Raw genomic sequence first — 17487 nt, 5'->3', positions numbered from 1 at the left:
ACTTTGAATTACTTTTTATGTACTTCTGGACTAAGCTATGATAAGTAAAAATTTTGTAGCTGTGTGTTCTAAGCTAAGAGTTTGTTATTAACTTATTTGAGTTCTCTCAGACCCATCATTGTAAAAGTTGAACAAATAATTTTTGGTATCACCCTAGCTCTTCATATGGAGAAGGCAATGGCAACCCACTCCAGTACTCTTGCCTGGAAAATCCCATGGATGGAGGAGCCTGATGGGCTGCAGTCCATGGGGTCACTAAGAGTCAGACATGACTGAGCAACTTCACTTTCACTTTTCACTTTCATGCATTGGAGAAGGAAATGGCAACCTGCTCCAGTGTTCTTGCCTGGAGAATCCCAGGGACGGGGGAGCCTGGTGGGCTGCCATCTATGGGGTTGCGCAGAGTCGGACACGACTGAAGTGACTTAGCAGCACCAGCAGCAGCTCTTCAAATCTAGTTAGCTATTTTTCCTTTTAATGTCATTGCAATTCTTAATTTTGATGAATTATTGTGAATATTTATATATATATAATATGAATATTTTCCACCATAAGAGAATTTTTTATTTTTGATATTATGGGTTAATGACATATCAACTTGGTAGCAGTCTGTTCAACCATGTCTTCTAAAATAATAAGCAATACTCATAAAGTCCTTACTGTGTACCAGGTATAGATCTCAGTACTTTATATAAATTAGCTTATTTAATCCACCCTATAAAACACATGGTAATGTACCAGTTTTATAAATGAAGGAACTGGGGCACAGAAGAGTTTACTGATTTCTCAAAGGCCACATAGTTAGAGTGGAGTAGATAGATTAGTTAGATTCAGACCCAGGCCTTGTGATTTTTAGAGTCTGTGCTTTTAGTGAGAGCACTGCTCCCTCTTTACTTTGAAATATAGGAAACAAATGGAAATTTTGAAGTGAAAGGTGACAAAAATTTTGATTGGCTATGATAGTTACCAAATAGTAGGCCTACATGATACTTATTAGTAGTCAGACACTAGCATTTTGTTGTTGGTTTTATTTCTGTCCATTTTTGCTCTATGAAAATTTGAGAATAAAAATAATGCAACATAATGCAGTATATTTCAGTCTTGCCTTCGCCTCTTACACCCTATTATGACCTTCAGCAAATTATGTTTCTAAACCTCTGTTTCCTCAGCTGTAAAGTGTGGGTAATATTAATACTTCATAGGCTTATTTAATTTAGATGGTGGATGTGAAGTGTTTAGTACATATGAGTGCCTAGTAAATGTTGGTCATCGGGGACAGGCTGACATGGGGAGGATCATGATGATAGTGATGACAGAGGGAAAGATGATTGCAGAGGGAAAGGAAAGGTAGTGCTTTCCTTTCATGTGGGAATTAACCGTAAAGATCTAGGTTATATATTAGAATTTTCTCTTTATTTCTGAAATGGTTGACTCCTTTTCTCCCCTGAATTTTTTAGGACAAACCCAAAGTAATAGTGATTCCATGCCACCTGCTGGGGTAATTGTAAATAAGCCACACCCTGTAACAGTGACAACTTCAATTCCACCATCATCTCGAAAAATAGAACCTGGAGTAAAGAAACCTAACATAGCAGTTGTAGAAATGAAGTCAGAAAAAAGGGATCCTCCTCAGCTTTCTGTACAGGTATGCAGTGTGTGTGACCAGAAAAGTTTAAGAAATAAAACCTTTGGCATAACTTCAGTGCTTAAAATCTGTTGTATTGCTTCATGAAGACTTTGCTTTCCTGATGGATCTTTCATTCTTTAAAACTATGATATTTATGTGATATTACTATCCTTGTTCTGCATGGTTTAAGCTACCTTTTCTAAGCCAGTGACTCATATCCTGGTGACTTGATGATATTCCAAAGGGAATAATTGAACAGTATGTTATAATTAATTTTTTAAAAGGCTTACAGTGTTTATTATAATTAAACTTTAACCTTTACACAAACATATATGAGGACTTGGATGAATGGGGAGAGAACTTGTATGTGAATTTAAAATATTCAGGTTGTCAATTCTTCCTAAGTTAATGTATGATTTAAGTGAAATTGTATTTAAAAAATAAAAGCCATTACTTTTTTAACTTGAACTTTAGGATCATTTTGATATTTGAAAGAACAGAGAGTTTAGTGTTTTGATACTGGTCCCATTTAAGAAATATTCTTAGTTTTTAAAAAGAATGTAGTATGTAATAGATACTTCGTTAGTCAGTGGGAAATAGGATTCTCTTAAAAGAAATGACATCTGTTATAATTGGTTAGCAGTGTAGAAATGGATCAGTTTTAGACTCTAAATTTTTACTGTATGTAGCAAATGAGTTCCAAATAGGCAATAGGCTAAAGTATAGCTACAAAATGTAAAAACAAGAATTAGAAGATAACTTCATGCAGTCTTTATCAAAACTGAAGCTAAGTCTGGATATGAGAGGAGGAAACTTAGATATGATAGAAAACAGACGTGATTCTATAAAATTTAAAACTTATATATGTAAAAAACTTCTAAATAAAAAGGGAAGTGACATACAGTGAGAACATATGAAAGGAATATGATAGGTTTATTTTTAAATATAAAAACCTCCATAAATTAGTAAGAAAACATAAGAGGAAATTGATATTCAAAAAATGTAAGACTCTAGAGGAAACAGAGTTTATAAGATATCAAATTGAATAATTTAAATCTTGCTAGTTACCATGGTAGTGCAAATTAAGATAACAACATAATATATATCTCCATTTTAAAACTGTTCTTGCTGAAATACTTCTATTATCTAATTTCAGTGAAACTTGGGTGACTGATTATGGTTTTGATGATGGAAAGAGATCTCTTTTGGATTGCATTTCAGTAGTAATTACCAAGAATCTTAAATAATTATGCTTTTTGGCTCAAGAAGTTACTCTTATGTTTGACTGTATATCATAATGAAATAATTCAAAGTCAGGGGAAAAAACCCTTACATATATATGAAATTTTTTGGAGTGATATATTTCTGTTTATCAAATAGTGAGTATATAAGGAATATCCTGAATGTTTACCAACAGGAAATGATAAAATAATAAAGGCATACGTACAATCATTTAAAATATAATTATGAAGTCTATATGGTAGTATAGTAAGGCATTTATGACCTGATTACAATGGAAAATCTGGAATGAAACAGTTTTAGATTTTAGCTATGGATACCCAGGGACAGGGGAGCCTGGTGGGCTGCCGTCTGTGGGGTCGCACAGAGTCAGACACGACTGAAGCGACTTAGCAGCAGCAGCAGCAGTGGATGATAAAAAGATAAGGGGGATAGTAAAAATGAAGTTGTCTTAAGTAGGATTCTTTGTGTTTCCCTTTTATTTTCCAGTTTTTGTAAAATATGCTTTCATAATTTAAATTTGTTATCCATTGACTTTGTAATAAAAAGTTAAATGTTATTGATACATAGATTCACAGGTATTTGAGTCAAAGTGATGAACTGAAAGCTGGATGTTGTATTCTGTTTTAGGTATTACCCAATGTAGACATTGACAGCATCTCTAATGGTAGTGCTGAGGTCGGTCTGTCTCCTTCTAGTCCCAAAGAAGCATCTTCTCCTCCTTTGAGAACCTGGATACAGGTATTACTTAGGAATGTATCATATATCTTTGAACAGTCTGATTATAGATTTTAACTGATATTCTGTGCAAAGTCTCCCATTATAATATATTTTAATTATTTAGGTTTTAAGGAAAATATTCAAAACAAATTTGAAATTGCTTATGAACTTGAAAAAAAGTGTTTGATTAAGACCTTTACATTTATCAGCATTTTGAAAGTGATCATCCTTAGTGTAACTTTTTGGCAACTTAAGCTGTAAGACTCATATGTGAGGAATTAATTTCTGTCTCTTTGGAGAAGAATCTTGATTTAAATGGGAATTATAGTTTTCCTGAATGTGAATTTTATAGCGACAATTGGAATTCATGTTTTGGGATGTTGCTTTGACATCAAACTATTGACATGATGCAAAAATACGCATTTCTTTGTAGTAATATTTATTTGCTGCTTGTGATTGAATGACAGAATTAGGACTAGCACTGTAACTTTTCCTTGGGTTTCATCTATTCTAAGCAAATTTAGTCATTGAGCATATAATTTTAAGGAGAGGAAGAACATCGATTTTTCACAATCAAAAATAGTGAAAATTGAATGACCCCAAATGCCATTTGTGCCTAATTTAATTTTTCATCAGCATTTTTTAACTAGAAGTTTATTAGAACATGTATAATTTCAAATAATAATTTTTTAGACTATTAGTCATTGTGCTCTAAAGAATTATCTATTGTCATTTTTGATAACTAGGTTATATATATATATTGTGAGGCCTGGAGACTAAATTTGTAAAATAATTGTTTTCTTTATTTTTTTAATAAATTATTTGATTCTTTATCTGTCTTTTTGTGAGTTTGTGTATGTGTAAACTTATATATCCACATAAACATTTTTCTTTAGCAGAAAAATCGCAATAATTAACTTGATCAGTTGACTTAAGTTGGTTTGTTGATGGAGTCCTTGATAGAAAAACTGATACCTAATTTTTTATAGCTGTTGAAATGATAACTTAATGACTTAAAGACTGGCTTGAATTTCATTTACTAATTACATCGTTTCTGAGCAAGATATCAACATAAAAAATAGAGGCATGTAATTATAAGCTTATGCTGTGGGTTGTATTACAGTAAATTAGGTATAATTTGCAACAAAAACTTTCTGAAAATGCTTTCTTAGGCTCCAGAATTTACGAAGGCAGATGAAGAAGAGATGAAGTTTCCAGGAATGAACTTTGATGAAGTAATTGATATTGTACAGGTAACAAAGCTTAGCAGTCCTGTGAATTTATTTTTCTGGTATTTTTCATGTGACTTGATTATCTTATTTTTTTTTTTAACTTTTTTTTTTTTTGCTATACCATGCAACATATGAACTGCCAGGGGATTCCCCTGAGACTTTTTTTTTTTTTTTTTAAGAGCAGTTTTGGTTCACAGCAAAATTGAGAGAGATGTGCAGAAATTATCTGTATGTTCCCTACATTCACACATGCAAAGCCTCCCCCGCATTATCAATATATCCTAACAATTTGAATTTGTTAAAGTTGATGTATCTACACTGACACATCATATTCAAAGTATGGAGATGACCTTATGTTGTACGGTCTGTGGATTTGGAAAAATGTATTCATCATTATACTGTTAAACAGAGTATTTTCTCTGCCCCCAGGTCCTCTGTGTTCTATTTATCCTTTCCTTTACCCACCCCTGTCCCTAGCAATCGTTGATATTCTTACTGTCTTTATACTTTTGTCTTTTCCAGAATGTCATATGCTTGGAATCATATAGTATGTAGCTTTCTCAGATTGGCTTCTTTCTCTCAGTAATATTTACTTAAGTTTCCTCCATATCTTTTCATGGCTTGAAAACTCATTCCTTTTTAGTACTGAGTAATATTCGGTTGTCTAAATGGATCACAGTTTATCCATTCACCTACTAAAGGACATTTTGGTTGTTTATAAGTTTTGGAAATTATGAATAAAGCTGCCATAAGTATCTGTGACATAAGTTTTTAACTCCTTTGGGTAGTTATCAAGGAGCACAATTGCTGGCTTATATGGTAAAAGTATCTTTCCACTTGTGAGAAATACTAAACTGTCTTGTCATCCTTGCTGTACCATTTTACATTCTCATCAACAATGAGTGATAGTTCCTGCTTCTTCATATCCTTACCAGCATATGGTATTGTCAGTATTCCAGATTTTGTCTCTTCTAACAGGTGTGTAATGATATATTATTGTGTTTTAATTTGCATTTCCCTGATGGCGTATGATGTAGAGCATCTTTTCAAATGCTTGTTTGCCATCTGTACGTCTTCAATGAGCTGTCCGAAGGTCTTTGGCCCAATTTAAAGTTTGGGTTGTTCTCTTATTATTGAGTTTTAAGAGTTTTTTGGTATATTTTGGTTAACAGTCTTTATCAGATGTGTCTTTTGCAAATATTTTCTCCTAGTCTGTAGCTAATTTTCTAATTCTCTTGACATTCTTTTCAACAGAGCAAAAAATTTTAATTTGAATGAAGTCCAGCTTATCAGTTAGTTTTTTCATGGGTTGTCCCTTTGGTCTTATATCTAAAAAGTCACCTAATGCAAAGAGCTGACTCATTTGAAAAGACCCTGATGCTGGGAAAGATTGAAGGCAGGAGGAGAAGGGGACGACACAGGATGTGATAGTTAGATGGCATCACCGACATGAGTTTGGGTAAACTCTGGGAGTTGGTGATGGACAGGGAGGCCTGGTGTGCTGCATTTCATGGGGTTGCAAAGAGTCGGACATGACTGAGTGACTGAACTGAACTGAATGAATGGTAATGAATGTAAAGTGCAGTGGAACTGCTAATGAATATAAAGGGCAGTGGTGGTTCAAGAAGTTTTGTAAAAGAGATGAGAGCCTTGAAGAGGAGGAGTGTAGTGGGCAGCCAGTGGAAGTTGACAACTAATTGAGAGCAACCATCAAAGCTGACCCTCTTACAACTACATGAGAAGTTGCCCAAGAACTCAGTGTTGACCATTCTATGGTCGTTTGGCATTTGAAGCAAATTGGAAAGGTGAAAAAGCTTGATAAGTGGTTGTTTCGTGAGCTGCCTACAAAGGAAAAAAATTCATCTTTTTGAAGTGTTACCTTCTCTTTTTCTATGCAACAGTGAACTATTTATTGATCAGATTGTGATGTATGATGAAAATTGGATTTTATACCACCAGCAACAACCATCTTAGTGGTTAGACTGAGAAGAAGTTCCAAAGCACTTTGCAAAGCCAAACTTGCACCAAAAAAAATGTCATGGTCACTGTTGGGTGATCTGCTGCTGGTCTGATCCATTATAGCTCTCTGAATCCTGGCAAAACCAGTATGTCTGAGAAGTATCCTCAGCAAACTGATGAGAATACACCAAAGACTGCAATGCCTGCAACCAGCATTAGTCAACAGAAAGGGTCCAGTTCTTCTCCACAACACCTGACCACACATCACACAACCAATGCTTCAAAAATTGAATGAATTGGTCTATGAAGTTTTGCCTCATCTGCTGTATTCACCTGACCTCTCCTCAACCAATGACTACTTCTTCAAGCATCTAGACAACTTTTTGCAGGGAAAATGCTTCTACAACCAGCAGGAGGCAGAGAATGCTTTCCAAGAGGTTTTTGAATATGCTAGAGAAATAAACCAACTTATTGGCAAAAATGTATTGATTATAAGGGTTTCTATTTTGATTAGTAAAGATGTGTTTGAGCCTAATTAGAATGATGTAAAATTCAGGCCCTGAGACCACAATTACTTTTTGCACCAACCTATATAAAGGATGGGAGAAAAGATCATAGAACATGGCGACTACTTGAACAATGACGAGTCAGTAGACTTTCAAGAAGACATTTGTTCGTGTTTCTTAGACTTTCAGAACTAAGACTAGCTTTGTTGATCATAAAATAAAACCTTACTTTAAATATTAAGAGATATGTAATATATTAATGTTGCTTGCTCACTGGTATGTTTTCTCTTGTGAGCTCCACATGAATGTCTTGAAGGCAAGAATATTATTTATCTTTATGTTCCTAATGTGTAGAAGTGACATTAGACAGCTGTTCAATGTACAAGTGAGAGAAACATTGTAGAAATAGCAAAGAATTTGGACTTCTAAGAGGAGTGTGTCTACCCTTGCTCTGCCACTTTAATAGCTGTGAACTTCATTTTTCAATAGGAGAATATTATTGAGTTACACTTTTTAAAGATCCTTAACTTTTTTTGAGATACATACTGGATTATTTACAGATAAAATGATGTGATATCTGTGATTTACTTCAAAATGATCTATGAAGGAGAAAGTGGATGGGGGAAGTATAGATGACATAGAGCTGGTCATGAGTTGGTAATTTTAAAGTGGGGGAACAGGTAGGTGGGATTCTTGTCATTTATATATAGTGCTATTTTTTTAGCTTTAAATGTGTATAAACATGTATATTTTTCATAAGAGAAAGTTGAAAAATTCTGGAAATAACACTGGATCCTGATGTGCTGGCACAATTAATGTGTAAAATAACCTAACTGCATTTTTGCTGTTCAGTTGCTAAGTCATGTCCAACTCTTTGAGACCCCATGGGTCTCATAGCACACCAGGTTCCTTTGTCCTCCACTATATGTTCCATAAGAGTAACAGCAATATTTGGAAGTATCAATTTTACAATGATAATAAATTAATAAATATATAGGGGGAAATGTTAGTAATGTTTTATGCAGGAATAACCAAGTTCTTTTGTTTGCTTTTGACTATTTAAAATGAATATTGGGTTTTAAAAGACAAAATAATTGTATAATTAGTTTCTTCAATGTGATTTATATGACAAATGTGTGTGTTATAAATAATGTGATACCACCAAATTAGAAAATGATCTTTATTAATTTAGAAGTGTTGGTTAATTCACCTATTTAAGTTCCCTGCCTATACTTGTCATTCAGAAAGTGTTGAACAGTTACTTGAATAAAATAGTTCTTTTTAAAATTATTACCAGGAAGAAAAATGTGATGAAATTTCAGAATACTCTGAACCAATTCTGGAGTTTAATAGAAGTGTTAAAGCTGTTTCTACAAAATATAATGGCCCTCCATTTCCACCAGTTGCTTCTACTTTTCAGCCCACTACTGATACTCTGGATAAAGTAATTCAGAGAAAAGAAACATTGGAAAATAGCTTAATTCAGTGGTGAGTTTATAGTGTTGTTGGGGTGACCATAATTGTAGTAGCAAGTATAAATAGAATGTATTAAGTTTTGGTTGAATATCTTCCTTGTCTTTTTTTGTTTATTAAATTTTTTCTTTGCTGTGCTGGTCACTGGACACTATCTAACGTGATGCCAAGGGTTTGGCTAACTATTGGAGGTATTATTTCTGTTCTTGAATATTTGTACTTAGGCTGTCTATTATGGCAAAAGAGACTATTGTTGAGTGACAAAAGCATTAAAAATGTTCACATTCTTTAATCCAGTGGTTCATTTCCAGAAATTTATCCTAAGGAAATAATTAGTTCTACCAGTAGGCCATAGAATACTTATCATTTGTATTGTAGTGCTTACTGCAAACAAGGCACTGTTTTATTATGTATATATTATGTATATAAACTAATGAACTCTATTTTTATACTTATTTGTACCTATGAGAAGCCTTAAAGAAGTTATGGAATAAACTATACAATTGACTATTAATACGGTTAGCAAGATTGGGTTTAAAAGGATATTTAATGATGTAGAAAGATATTAATAACATACTGGTGCATAAATGAAGGAGGATACCAGGGATGCAACCATAGTTTAGAAGAGCTCACTCAAAAATGAATGTGCATGGGAAAAATATTGAAAAATAATACCGAATTGTTAACTTTAACATTGTTTATTCCTGAATCTGAGATTGTGAGTGAGCTCTTTTTTTTTTTTAGCTTTTATGTTTTCTCTGATTTTTCTACAATGAACATCTGTTACTTGTATAACAATAATAATAATTAAGAAGCCTGTTAGCATCTCTAATGTACAGAAACAGTCTCCCATTGTGTTTCCTTTCCTTTTCCTCTCCTACTTTCCCTTCCTAATAATGACCTTGAAAATAAATTTTTCCCCTTTTTAGAGGGAAAACTACCTGTGTTGCAGTATATATATTTACTTCTTTGAAGAGAGTGTAGCTGATCTTTTCTAGCTTTGATCTTGTTGGGGTTTTATACGTGCTTTCAGAGTAGGGACCCCAACATTTTAGGTGCATGATATACCAGGTAGTCATTGACCTAACCTTATTTTGAATTTATGAGGTCTTCTAAACTTTTCAGACTGATCAGAAAGATTTTAATTTGATAAACTACCTTTAACATAGAGATTTCATGTGTTTTGCTAGGAGATATTTTTGAGTTTTTTCTTCTTTTCCAGGTTCAGCTTTCAGACTACTTTCACATGTAAATTTTTGTGTCTGTGGGTGCCAGTTATTTTTAAGGGTGATATTTCTAACCATTTATATGTTTCAACTAAATTTAGGAATCCTTAACTTTTTCCCCTCAGGGTAGAACAAGAAATAATGTCAAGAATGATCTCTGGGCTCCTTCCAGTCCAACAGCAAGCCACAGCTAACGTCAGTGTCTCAGTCAGTGAGGCCAGTGAGCCAGTGACTTCTGACATTGGTAAGTAAAGTGGAATCTTTTAGCTTTTTCTGTTATTAAAAGACAAAACCTTCAGTCATTGCAAATTTATATATTCTAGAAATCACGCAGTCCTTAGTTGACAAAAGATAAAAATCCTCTTCTTTTCAGTATGACTTCTCAGTTCTCTGTAGAGGAAGTTATTTCTCCCTTACGTTCTTATTCCATACTGTAGCATTCAGATTATTCTACCAGCCTCTGTCCCCTTCCCCCTAAATCTCTCTATTATTTCCTGTAGCGCTTTGTGTTTGTGTATCTTTGTTATAGTAACTATCAAATTGTATTATGATTGGTTTGTATATCTGTCTCACTCGCTAGTTTTTAAATTACTTATAAATAAGGGTTTTTCTCGTTTAGAGCCTAACTTAAAAAAATTAATATATTTATTTTAATTGGAGGCTAATTACTTTATAGTATTATAGTGGTTTTTGCTGTATATTGACATGAATCAGCCATGGGTGTATGTGTGTTTCCCATCCTGAACCCCCCTCCCACCTCCCTCTCCATCCCATTCCTCAGGGTCATCCCAGTGTTCCAGCCCTAAGCACCCTGTCTCATGCATCAAACCTGGACTTGCAATCTGTTTCACATATGATAATATACATGTTTCAATACTCTTCTCTGAAATCATCCCACCCTCGATTTCTCCCAGAGTGCAAAAGTCTGTTCTTTACATCTGTGTCTCTTTTGCTGTCTCGCATATAGGGTCATTGTTACCATCTTTCTAAACTCCATACATATGCATTAATCTACTGTTGGTGGTTTTCTTTCTGACTTACTTCACTCTTTATATAGGCTCCAGTTTTATCCACCTCACTAGAACTGATTCAAATGCATTCTTTTTAATAGCTAAGTAATATTCCTTTGTATAAATGTACCACAGCTTTCTTCTCCATTTGTCTGCTGATGGACATCTAGGTTGCTTCCGTGTCCTGGCTATTGTAAACAGTGCTGCGATGAACATCAGGGTACATGTGTCTCTTTCAATTCTGGTTTCCTCGGTGTGTATGCCCCGTATTGGGATTGCTGGGTCGTATGGCAGTTCTATTTCCAGTTTTTTAAGGAATCCCCACACTGTTCTCCATAGTGGCTGTACTAGTTTGCATTCCCACCAACAGTGTGAGAAGGTTTCCTTTTCTCCACACCCTCTCCAGCATTTATTGTTTGTAGACTTTTTGATGACAGCCATTCTGACTGGTGTGAAATGGTACCTCATTGTGGTTTTGATTTGCAGTTCTCTGATAATGAGTGATGTTGAGCATCTTTTCATGTGTTTGTTAGCCATGTGTATGTCTTCTTTGGAGAAATGTCTGTTTAGTTTTTTGGCCCCATTTTTGATTGGGTTGTTCATTTTTCTGGAATTGAGCTGCAGGAGTTTCTTGTATATTTTTGAGATTAATTCTTTGTCAATTGCTTCATTTGCTATTATTTTCTCCCATTCTGAAGTCTGTCTTTTCACCTAGCTTATAATTTCCTTCATTGTGCAAAAGCTTTTAAGTTTAATTAGGTCTGATTTGTTTATTTTTGCTTTTATTTCCATTACTCTGGGAGGTGGTTCATAGAGGATCCTGCTGTGATTTATGTCAGAGAGTGTTTTGCCTCTGTTTTCCTCTAGGAATTTTATATTTGCCTATGTTTTCCTCTAGGAATTTTGTAGTTTCTGGTCTTACATTTAGATCTTTAATCCATTTTGTTTATTTTTCTGTATGGTGTTAGAAAATGTTCTAGTTTTATTCTTTTACAGGTGGTTGACCAGTTTCCATAGCTCCACTTGTTAAAGAGATTGTATTTTCTCCATTGTATATTCTTGCCTCCTTTGTCAAAGATAAGGTGTCCATAGGTGCATGGATTTATCTCTGGGCTTTCTATTTTGTTCCATGGATCTATATTTCTGTCTTTGTGTCAGTACCATACTGTCTTGATGACTGTAGCTTTGTAGTATAGTCTGAAGTCAGGCAAGTTGATTCCTCCAGTTCCATTCTTCTTTCTCAAGATTGCTTTGGCTATTCAAGGTTTTTGTATTTCCATACAAATTGTGAAATTATTTGTTCTAGTTCTGTGAAAAATACCGTTGGTAGCTTGATAGGGATTGCATTGAATCTATAAATTGCTTTGGTTAATATACTCATTTTCACTATAAAGATTCTTCTGATCCATGAACATGGTATATTTCTCCATCTATTAGTGTCATCTTTGATTTCTTTCATCAGTGTTTTATAGTTTTCTATATATAGGTCTTTTGTTTCTTTAGGTAGGTATATTCCTAAGTATTTTATTCTTTTTGTTGCAGTGGTGAATGGAATTGTTTGCTTAATTTCTCTGTTTTCTCATTGTTAGTGTATAGGAATGTAAGGGAAATTTGTGTGTTAACTTTATATCCTGCAACTTTACTATATTCATTGATTAGCTCTAGTAATTTTCTGGTGGAGTCTTTAGGGTTTTCTGTGTAGAGGATCATGTCATCTGCAGACAATGAAAGTTTTACTCCTTCTTTACCAATCTGAATTCCTTTTATTTCTTTTCTTGCTCTGATTACTGTGGCTAAAACTTCCAAAACTATGTTGAATAGTAGTGGTGAGAGTGGGCATCCTTGTCTTGTTCCTGACTTTAGGGGAAATGCTCTCAATTTTTCATCATTGAGGACAATGTTTGCTGGGGGTTTATTATATATGGCTTTTATTATGTTGAGGTATGTTCCTTCTCTGTCTGCTTTCTAGAGGGTTTTTATCATAAGTGGATGTTGAATTTTGTCAAAGGCTTTCTCTGCATCTATTGAGAGAATCATATGGTTTTTATCTTTCAATTTGTTAATGTGGTGTATCACATTGATTGATTTGCAAATATTGAAGAATCCTTGCATCCCTGGGATAAAGCCCTCTTGGTCATGATGTATGATCTTTTTAATATGTTGTTGGATTCTGTTTGCTAGAATTTTGTTAAGGAGTTTTGCATCTATGTTCATCAGTGATATTGGCCTGTAGTTTTCTTTTTTTGTGGCATCTTTGTCAGGTTTTGGTATTAGGGTGATGGTGGCCTCATAGAATGAGTTTGGAAGTTTACCTTCCTCTGCAATTTTCCGGAAGAGTTTGAGTAGGATAGGTGTTAGCTCTTCTCTAAATTTTTGGTAGTTTCAGCTGTGTAGCTATCTGGTCCTAGGCTTTTGTTTGCTGGAAGATTTCTGATTACAGTTTCGATTTTCATGGTTATGATGGGTCTGTTAAGATATTCTATTTCTTCCTGGTTCAGTTTTGGAAAGTTATAGTTTTCTAAGAATTTGTCCATTTCTTCCAAGTTGTCCCATTTTATTGGCATATACTGGCCAATAGTAGTCTCTTATGATCCTTTGTATTTCTGTGTTTGTTGTGATTTCTCCATTTTCATTTCTAATTTTGTTGATTTGATTCTTCTCCCCTCCCCCCCTTTTTTTTTTTTTGATGAGGCTGGCTAATGGTTTGTCTATTTTATTTATCTTCTCAAAGAACCAGCTTTTAGCTTTGTTGATTTTTGCTATGGTCTCCTTTGTTTCTTTTTCATTTATTTCTGCTCTAATTTTTATGATTTATTTCCTTCTACTAACCCTAGGGTTCTTCATTTCTTTTTTTATCTAGTTGCTTTAGGTATAGTTAGGTTATTTATTTGATTTTTCTCTTGTTTCTTGAGGTAAGCTTGTATTGCTATGAACCTTCCCCTTAGCACTGCTTTTACTGAATCTCATAGATTTTGGGTTGTTGTGTTTTCATTTTCATTTGTTTCTGTGCATATTTTGATTTTTTAAAATTTCTTCTGTGATTTGGTGGTTATTCAGAAGCGTGTTTAGCCTCCATATGTTTGTATTTTTAATAGTTTTTTTCCTGTAGTTGACATCTAATCTTTTCACATTGTGATTGGCCAGATTTATGGCCCAGGATATGATCTGTCCTGGAGAAGGTTCCATGGGCTCTTGAGAAAAAGATGAAATTCATTGTTTGGAGGTGAAATGTCCTATGGATATCAATTAGGTCTAACTGGTCCATTGTATCATTTAAAGTTTGTGTTTCCTTGCTAATTTTCTGTTTAGTTGATCTATCCATAGGTGTGAGTGGGGTATTAAAGTCTCCCACTATTATTGTGTTACTGTTAATTTCCCCTTTCATACTTGTTAGCCTTACGTATTGTGGTACTCCTATGTTGAGTGCATATATGTTTATAATTGTTATATCATCTTGGATTGATCCTTTGTTCGTTATGTAGTATCCTTCTTTGTCTCTTTTCACGGTCCTTATCTCAAAGTCTATTTTATCTGATATGAGTATCGCTACTCCTGCTTTCTTTTGGTCTCCATTTGTGTGAAATATCTTTTTCCAGCCCTTCACTTTCAGTCTGTATGTGTCCCTTGTTTTGAGATGGGTCTCTTGTAGATAGTATATATAGGAGTCTTGTATTTGCATCCATTTAGCCAGTCTTTGTCTTTTGGTTGGGGCAGTCAACCCATTTACATTTAAGGTAATTATTGATAAGTATGATCCCATTCTGAGAAGGCAATGGCAACCCACTCCAGTGGTCTTGCCTGGAGAATCCCAGGGACGGGGGAGCCTGGTGGGCTGCCGTCTCTGAGGTCACAGAGAGTCGAACCTGACTAAAGCGACTTAGCAGCAGCAGCAGCAGCACAATCCCGTTGCCATTTACTTTTCTAGGGGGATTCGAGTTTATAAACCTTTTCCGTGTTTCCTGTATAGAGAAGATCCTTTAGCATTTGTTGAAGAGCTGGTTTGGTGGTGCTGAATTCTCTGAGCCTTTGCTTGTCTGTAAAGCTTTTGATTTCTCCTTCATATTTGAATGAGATCCTTGCTGGGTATAGTAATCTGGGCTGTAGGTTATTGTCTTTCATCACTTTAAGTATGTCTTGCCATTCCCTCCTGGCCTGAAGAGTTTCTATTGAAAGATCAGCTGTAATCCTTATGGGAATGCCCTTGTGTGTTATTTGTTGTTTTTCCCTTGCTGCTCTTAATATTTGTTCTTTGTGTTTGATCTTTGTTAATTTGATTAATATGTGTTTTGGGGTGTTTTGCCTTGGGTTTATGCTGTTTGGCACTCTCTGGGTTTCTTGGACTGGGGTGGCTATTTCCTTCCCCATTTTAGGGAAGTTTTCAACTGTTATCTCCTCAAGTATTTTCTCATGGCCTTTCTTTTTGTCTTCTTCTTCTGGGACTCCTATGATTTGAATGTTGGGGTGTTTAATATTGTCCCAGAGGTGTCTGAGGTTGTCTTCATTTCTTTTAATTCGTTTTTCTTTTTTCCTCTCTGATTCATTTATTTCTACCATTCTATCTTCCGCCTCACTTATCCTATCTTTTGCCTCAGTTATTCTACTGTTGGTTCTCTCCAGAGTATTTTTGTTCTCAGTTATTGCATTATTCATTATTGAGTGACTCTTTTTTATTTCTTCTAGGTCCTTGTTAAACTTTTCTTACGTCTTTTCAATCCTTGTCTCCAGACTGTTTTTCTGTCTTTTGTTTTAAAGATTTTGGATCATTTTTACTATCATTATTCTGAATTCTTTTTCAGGTAGACTCCCTATCTCCTCCTTTTTGGTTTGGTTTGGTGGGCATTTATCATGTTCCTTTACCTACTGAATATTTCTCTGCCTTTCATCTTGATTAGATTGGCCTTTCTGTATGCTGTAGGTTTGTGGTTCCTCTTTATTGTGGAGGTTCCTCCCTGTGGGTTTGGTTGGACAAGTGGCTTGTCAAGGTTTCCTGGTTAGGGAAGCTTGCATTGGTGTTCTGGTGGGTGGAGCTGGATCTCTTCCCTCTGGAGTGCAAGGAAGTGTCCAGTAGTGAGTTTTGAGGTGTCTACAGGTTTGGTGTGACTTTTGGCCACCTATATTTTAATGCTCAGGGTTACGTTCCTGCGTTGTTGGAGAATTAGCTTGGTATGTCTTGCTCTGAAACTTGTTGGCTCTTTGGTGGAGGTTGGTTTCAGTGTAGGTATGGAGGCTTTTGGATGAGCTCTTGTCAATTAATGTTCCCTGGAGTCAGGAGTTTTCTGGTGTTCTCAAGTTTTGGATTTAAGCCTCTTGCCTCTGGCTTTCAGTCTTATTTTTACAGTAGCCTCAAGGCTTCTCCAACCATACAACACTGATGATAAACCATCTAGGTTAGTGGTGAAAAGATTCTCCACAGTGAGGGACACCCAGAGAGGTTCACAGAATTACATGAAGAAGAGAAGAGGGAGGAGGGGCATAGAGGTGACCAGAAAGAATAGAGGGGGGATCAAAAGAGGAGAGAGGAGTCTAGCTAGTAATCAATTCCCTATGTGTTCTCCACAGTCTGGAACAGTCAGAGAGGTTCACAGAGTAACACAGAGAAGAGAAGAGGGAGGAAGGAGATAGAGGTGACCAAGAGGAGAAGAGGGGCAGTCAAAAGGAAAGAGATAGACCTAGCCAGTAATCAGTTCCCTTAGAGCCTAACTCTTGACTGACACCTAATGATAAAGTCATTTTGTCATGTTAGAAGAGACTTCTTTGAAAGAAGACATCTAGGAATACAAATCTGAAAGAAAACCAAAACCAATTTATCCAAATAATTGCTCCAAGAATATTTCAAAATCTGTTGAAAAAGCAACAGATGGAAAATGTCAGTCAAAATGAAACTGAAATTAAAAAGAACTAGAAGCTAAAGAGAAGGCAAAGCACCATGAAATATGCCTTGGAGAAACAGGCAGTTGGACTCCCATAGCTTTTGGTCAAGATTCTAGTTGTGGAGATGGTATTCAGCAATCCCAAGACAAGGAGACCAGTCCAGGAAAGCAAACAAGTATCTCCAAAGATTCATCCAGTTTATAAGGAATATTATCCAAACTGCCAGATACTTTTTCCTCATTGCTAGGTCAGAATGTCTTGATGGCATATTTTGGAGTGTTTGGATTCTCCAGAGCGCAAAGCAAGGCTAGTAACGGTCCTCTTCGCAGTCTATCACACGGCTCAGGTGGTGGTTTCAGTGAACTAATACAGGCTTTGTCGCCTTAAGGAAAGATTGCTGGCGATGGAATGAAACACCAACACTGCAGAGTGGTTTGAATCTTTGTATTTTAACTCATTGCTTCTTACAGCTGCTTTATTTTATATCCTTTTGCACAACAATCTACAGGGCAAGTTGCCAAACACCATAATTCAGTGACTATACAGTGCGCAGGCGCGGGGCGAGATAACCTTTACCTTAACTTATTTACTGCAGCTAAGACTGTTTTGGGGAACTTCCTTATC

General features: G+C 35.3%; 1 protein-coding gene across 1 annotated transcript in view; it reads left to right on the top strand.

Annotated features, from left to right (window-relative positions):
• Positions 1–17487, top strand: part of KIAA0586 (KIAA0586 ortholog) — a 139896-nt gene that overhangs the window by 35887 nt on the left and 86522 nt on the right. Inside the window, exons 17-21 of the mRNA XM_013967209.2 lie at positions 1458–1645; positions 3497–3607; positions 4759–4839; positions 8581–8771; positions 10108–10226. Of these exons, the coding sequence (XP_013822663.2) occupies positions 1458–1645; positions 3497–3607; positions 4759–4839; positions 8581–8771; positions 10108–10226 (690 nt within the window). The remainder of the gene's footprint in view (positions 1–1457; positions 1646–3496; positions 3608–4758; positions 4840–8580; positions 8772–10107; positions 10227–17487) is intronic.

Source organism: Capra hircus, chromosome 10 (genome assembly GCF_001704415.2).
Source record: "Capra hircus breed San Clemente chromosome 10, ASM170441v1, whole genome shotgun sequence".
Classification (NCBI taxonomy): Eukaryota; Metazoa; Chordata; class Mammalia; order Artiodactyla; family Bovidae; genus Capra; species Capra hircus.
The sequence above is the reverse complement of the archived record's forward strand: the minus strand, read 5'-3'. Positions and strand labels throughout refer to the sequence as shown.